Source organism: Herpailurus yagouaroundi, unplaced genomic scaffold (assembly GCF_014898765.1).
Source record: "Herpailurus yagouaroundi ecotype Mexico unplaced genomic scaffold, PumYag 141, whole genome shotgun sequence".
Lineage (NCBI taxonomy): Eukaryota > Metazoa > Chordata > Mammalia > Carnivora > Felidae > Herpailurus > Herpailurus yagouaroundi.
The window spans coordinates 2,811,518-2,817,517 of NW_024412396.1; the positions used below are offsets into that span (position 1 = coordinate 2,811,518).

The following is a 6,000-nucleotide window of genomic DNA, read 5'->3' on the forward strand; positions in this document are numbered from 1 at the left end:
TTCTCTCTCTTAAAAAGAAAGAAAGAGGGGCACCTGGGTGGCGCAGTCGGTTAGGCGTCCGACTTCAGCCAGGTCACGATCTCGCGGTCCGTGAGTTCGAGCCCCGCGTCAGGCTCTGGGCTGATGGCTCGGAGCCTGGAGCCTGTTTCCGATTCTGTGTCTCCCTCTCTCTCTGCCCCTCCCCCGTTCATGCTCTGTCTCTCTCTGTCCCAAAAATAAATAAACGTTGAAAAAAAATTTTTTTAAATGCTAATACTGTAAATATTGATAGATACAATCCACATAAATAAAAGTTTTTTGGCAAGAGGGCCTTCAATATTTTTTTTAATGTTTATTTTCGAAAGAGAGGGAGAGAGCGTGTGAGCAGCAGAGGGGCAGAGAGAGGGGAACAGAGGATCTGAAGCAGGCTCTGTGCCGGCAGCAGACAACCCGATGGGGGGCTCGAACTCATGAATCATAAGATCATGACCTGAGCCCAAGCTGGACGCTTACCCGACTGAGCCACCCAGGCATTCCAATAATTTTCAAAATGTAAAGGAGTTCTGAGGCCAAAAAGTTTGAGAACCACTAGTGGATTCCTCACGAAAAGCTCACATTCATTTTTTGTCAGCAGCCTTTATACCTGAACACAACGTAAGGAGAAAAATATAAGGAGAAAGTTCTTGGGTCGTATTTTCTTTTTGAAAATCTTGAAAATGCTTTTTCACTGTTTGTAGCATAAAATGCTACTGTAGAGAAGTCTGATGACAGTCTATTTTTCTTTCCCTTATAAGTGACTTGTACTGTTTTGTCTGGATGTTCAAAGGGGTTTTCCTTACTTTTAAGACGAATCGTTTTATTAGAAAATGTTTTGGTTTTGACTGTTCTGGGTCAGTTTTCTCCTATACACAGTATGTATGTAGAATTAAGTCTTATTTTATTTCAGGAAAACTTGTTCCAAGTTTTGTTTTAAACATTTGTTCTGATACATTGCACTCTGGTTTTTTGGGGGGGAATAAATGTACGTGAGTTTGTGTGTAAAATCTCTTTTGCTTGTTTTCCATATCCATCACTTTCTCCTAAAACCTTGTATTTTTTAAAAGAAAAACTATTCTCCTTTCAGCCCTTACTTGTGCTTTTTTCCTCATTTTTTTATTTCAGAAAAAAAGTTATAATTTTTTTTCCTGATATGTTACTTCTTATTTAAAAATGTTTTTAATGTTTATTTTTCAGAGAGAGAAAGAGAGAGGCAGAGTGTGACTGGGAGTGGGTCAGAAAGAAGAGGGAGACACAGAATCTGAAGCAGGTTCCAGGCTCCGAGCTGTCAGCACAGAGCACTGCGCGGGGCTCGAACTCATGAACCATAGCCAACCCGAGTGAGCCGCCCAGGCGTCCATTGTTAGTTCTTATTTAATGTCTGTTCTCTATCCATATCACTTTATAACTTTTCTATTTCGGATTTATACTATTCTTTCAAACACCCATTATTTTCTTTCATTAAAAAATACTGGTTGAAGCTTTCATCTGCTTTGTGACCAAATTTTTTCTAGTGTGTTATTATCTATAGGAACATTATTAAGTTTATTCTTACCCCGTTTCCACAGTAACCTGAATGGGATTAGGCCATATTCTTCTTGTTCCCATTCTCAAACGAAGAAAAATTTCCTCGGCTACTAAGGAGAGGCAAGCGCTCTTGCCTCTTGCCGGCTACCAAGAGCCCAACTTTTGCGCCCAGTACGCAGTCGGGACCTCTGCCCACGCCTCGCGCCCACACCAGGCCACGCCCACTCACTTAGCACACCGCCCGGGGCCCCGCCCAGGGCTCGCGCACGCTGCCGCGGGCCACGCCCAGCCTCTTGCCTCTCGCAGGTGCCAGGCTTGCTGTGTATTTTCCCGCCCTTTCCAGCTCTTCGTGAGGAGAACTGGATGATTTAGGTGAGATACCAGGGCTTATAAAATCATGGCGGCCAAGCGGGTAGGGAATGTAGTTAGAAAAGAACTACTGGTCTTGAGACTGCTAAATCCCCCTACCCCCTTGAAAACCGGCAAGCGTTGTCCTCACAAACGCTTAACTGCCCTTCTTATAAGGGCCAACCTATTTGATTAACATTGTTGTTGCTGCCCTTGTACAAAGCCGGATATAGATAGTGGGGCCTTTTCAGCAATACTTCAGACTCCCCTCCTGATAGAAGTTAGTGTATTGTGAGCAATAAATGGAAACCTAAAGCGCATGGCTCTGTGTAATGCCCTTGCACTGAACCGATTATTCAGCAAGATTTTATCGTGAATCTTGTTAAAAATGTTAAAGGGTGGTGCAAACGAGCCATCATTCTTGTAGCAAACCTTTCCATAAACTACTTAAAAACTTTTTTAAAGAAAATACTTAGGTGGGGGAAAAAAGTTACCTTCTGTTTTATTTTCCTAATGTAATTTTAAAGGAAATCAAACTAATGTTATATTCTTAAATAACATATTCTTGGAATTAAACATGTGAATTCATTATACGTATGAACTAATTGCAGCTCAGCGTGTATCAGCTCAATTATGTATTTTTAATATGTCAATTTCTTCATTTAAAATCTTACAAAGTCACATTAATGTAATTATGTATTTCACCAATTATATGGAATTAGTATTGGCAGAAAATATAGGATGTATGGGTGCCATGTCTAACACCAAGGTGTACTTGATGTGGTAGCAAGAACTTGACACAGGGAGTAAGAAGACTCAGGTTCTAATCCTAGAGTTGACATTAACTAAAGATGGAACTTTGGACAAGTCATTAAATTTCAGTGAACATCAGGTATATCTTTTGAAAAATTATGGTATTGGATAAAATGTGAAATGATTTTTGAAGTCCCTCCCAGATCTATGATTCTGAGTCTTAGAGTAGAAGGGAAAGTGTATAAGCTGAGACAACATTATCATTCACAAACCATGTTTCCCTTATATAAAATATGTCCCAAGTGGCTCATATGAGATCTTCTATTATTTGGTCCAGTACTTCCTCCTTGTTCCATCTTACTGTGTCACAGGGAATTATTAGGAAAGAAATATTTCTTTTTTTTTTTTAATTTATTTTGAGAGAGAGAGAGAGAGAGTACAAGCAGGGGGTGGGGAGGCAGAAAGAGATAGAATCCCAGGCAGGTTCCTCACCATCAGCACAGAGGGGCTAAAACTCCTCACACGTGCACGTGTGGGCTAAAACTCACAAACTGTAAGATCATGACCTTAGCCAAGATCAAGAGTCGGATGCTTAACTGACTGTGCCACAAGAGGTCCCCTGACAGACCGTTCTTTTTTTTTTTTTTTTTTAAGAGTTTTTTTTTCCTGGGGCGCCTGGGTGGCGCAGTCGGTTAAGTGTCCGACTTCAGCCAGGTCACGATCTCGCGGTCCGTGAGTTCGAGCCCCGCCTCAGGCTCTGGGCTGATGGCTCAGAGCCTGGAGCCTGTTTCCGATTCTGTGTCTCCCTCTCTCTCTGCCCCTCCCCCGTTCATGCTCTGTCTCTCTCTGTCCCAAAAATAAATAAATGTTGAAAAAAAATTTTTTTTTTAATAAAAAAAAAAGTTTTTTTTCTGATTACAAATTGGTACATGAATTAATCTAGGAAATTTGGGGGGAAAAAGTGTAAAGGCGACACACACACAAATACCCATGATCTCACCATTCAAAAAAAAAAAAATCTCATTGTCCCATTACTTTTCTAAATACATATGTATATACTTTTTCTAAATATATATATTTTTTCTTTTTTAAAACTGTATAGCAGAGTTTGTAGTCTGCTTTTTTCACTTCAGTGATATATGTACTTCCTTATAACCAACAGGAATACCCACAGTAATAGTGCCTACATCTCCAAAAGATAACAGAAGCTAAGCAAACATTGTTACATAGATTTTGGAACAGCTATAATTATATAATGCTCCAGGTTATTTTTAATCTTTCTCTTTATCTGTTCCAGAATGGATTGGTTTCACTGTAACTGGTGTTTTCGAAAAGATGGAGACAATTTCTTTGTCACCAGCTGTGGCCATATTTTTTGTAAAAAGTGTGTGACTCTGGGTGAGTGACTTAACTGTTTTCAAATTCAGGCAAAAAATATTTTTAACCTAGTAATAATAATTAGCCATTTCTCTGTGTGACTTGGGATAAAAATCACATATTGGGCCAAAGGTTGTATAGATACAGTAGGAAACTCTTGATTATGGAAATTTTAGGCACCCATTGATAAAGAATGATTTAGCAAATGGAATATCTATTACTTGAACACCAAAAGGTACTTGCCAGTGTTTTGACAAGTGGCAGGGAAAGCCAAGGTTATCAGACTAATTAGAGAAAAGAGAAAAAAAAATAACAGTAATGAATAGGAATTGGGGAAAGTTTGGTTGATAACAAGAGTAATTCTAATGGGAAATGGTCTAGCCTGTGAAATCAATTTGATTAGAAATGATGATGATGATGAAGATGATAATAGTGGTGACAGTGATACATTTGCAGTTTAAAAAATATTTTCCACATGTACAAATTTTATATATCCTTACCACAATTCCAAGAGGTAATTATTAGTAGACCCATTTTACAAATAAGGAACTGGTTCAGATAGGATAAGTGATTTGACCAAGTTCCTGCAGTGATTAAGTCTAGAAATTAGACCTGAATTTGAGGGTTTTTTTTTTAATGCCAAAATGCTTGATTAGGGAAGATTTCATAGAAGAGCTGTTGCTTCAGTAGAGTTTTGAATAATAAACTGGAGTTGCCAAGTAGATAAAGCAGGGAAGATCATTATAGTTTAAGAGAACATCGTGTGTAAGGGCATACATACCACACTATAAAACCATACTGCAGGGGATTGGTAGAGCATAGAGAATAAAGAAAAAAGTGGTTAAGAGATGAGGCTGGAGAGGTAGGCAATGGCCAGGTGATGGGAGGGTATTACATACAAAACTGAAGAGCTTGAACTTTATCCTGCAGGTGATGGAGAGCTGGGGAAATTTCTTTGTTTTGTGTTTTTCTTAAACAGAAGAATGATTCCTACTTGCTAGCTCACTCTGGCAATAATATGGAGGGAAGGCTGGGAAAAACCTTTAGTCCTCAAGGAAAGAAGAGTGAGGTTACTAGCCTCTGAAGATGTTTTTCTCTTGTTGGATCTCATGACCCTTTTAAGTTATCTGCTAATGTAACAAAACCATTTTATGGTAACAGCAGCTCACCTTGAAGAGGTTTGTCTCGGTAAAGCATTTGCCATGTGATATTTTCTCTTGACATGGCATTTATCTTAACAATAACCAACACCACTAAAATTTCAACTTAAAGATTAAGAATTTTAATTTTTATTCTTTCAGATTCGATTAATTAGAGAATGAGAGCAGGAGAGCTTCAAAGCAAGTTCCAAGCAAATTAGCAAAGTGAGAACAGGGCAGGAATAATTCGGTTTCTTATAGTATCTACAGTGTGCCCACTGTCAGGTAGGTGGGGGGAAAAAGAGCAACTTACACCCGAAACCATTAGTACTCTTGTGTTTTTCCTAGTACTACTTGCTGGGGGGTTAGAACTGCCCTTCATCTGCAGAAGAAAATTGGGAATGTATAAAGAGGAAATGGGTAGAGGTACAGTGTGAAAGCCTTATTTGTCAAAAACATACAAGTTTGCAAATATTGATTTTGAGAACAGAGCTCAAGGTGTCCTTTTGTAGCACAAAGATACTCTAAGTTTAGTAAGAGCCTGTTTCTTGCTAGCCTACTTGGCTATTACCATGTATTTTAGGAAGAACATACCTCTTGACCGTAAAAACTGAACATTTTTTTCCCTTCCCCCCTTAGAAAAATGTGCTGTTTGTGGAACTGCCTGCAAGCATCTGGCTCTTTCTGATAATGTAAGTTTTTCTTCTCCAACCACAAACCATTTTATCCCATTCCTGGCCTATAGGAAGTATACAAAGAGTACAGTTGATGAGTGACTAAGCACTGAAATTTTTAAGAAAGAAAGAAAGAAAGAAAGAAAGAAAGAAAGAAAGAAAGAAAG

The 6,000-nt window shown here is 38.9% G+C and overlaps 1 protein-coding gene across 2 annotated transcripts in view; it reads left to right on the forward strand.

Annotated features, from left to right (window-relative positions):
* The first annotated feature begins 1,545 nt into the window (after positions 1–1,545).
* Positions 1,546–6,000, forward strand: part of RNF212B (ring finger protein 212B) — a 37,103-nt gene continuing 32,648 nt past the window's right edge. For both annotated transcript variants that reach the window (XM_040476674.1, XM_040476675.1), the window contains exons 1-3: positions 1,546–1,914; positions 3,941–4,041; positions 5,799–5,851. In XM_040476674.1, the coding sequence (XP_040332608.1) occupies positions 3,942–4,041; positions 5,799–5,851 (153 nt within the window). In that variant the 5' untranslated portion in view covers positions 1,546–1,914; position 3,941. The remainder of the gene's footprint in view (positions 1,915–3,940; positions 4,042–5,798; positions 5,852–6,000) is intronic.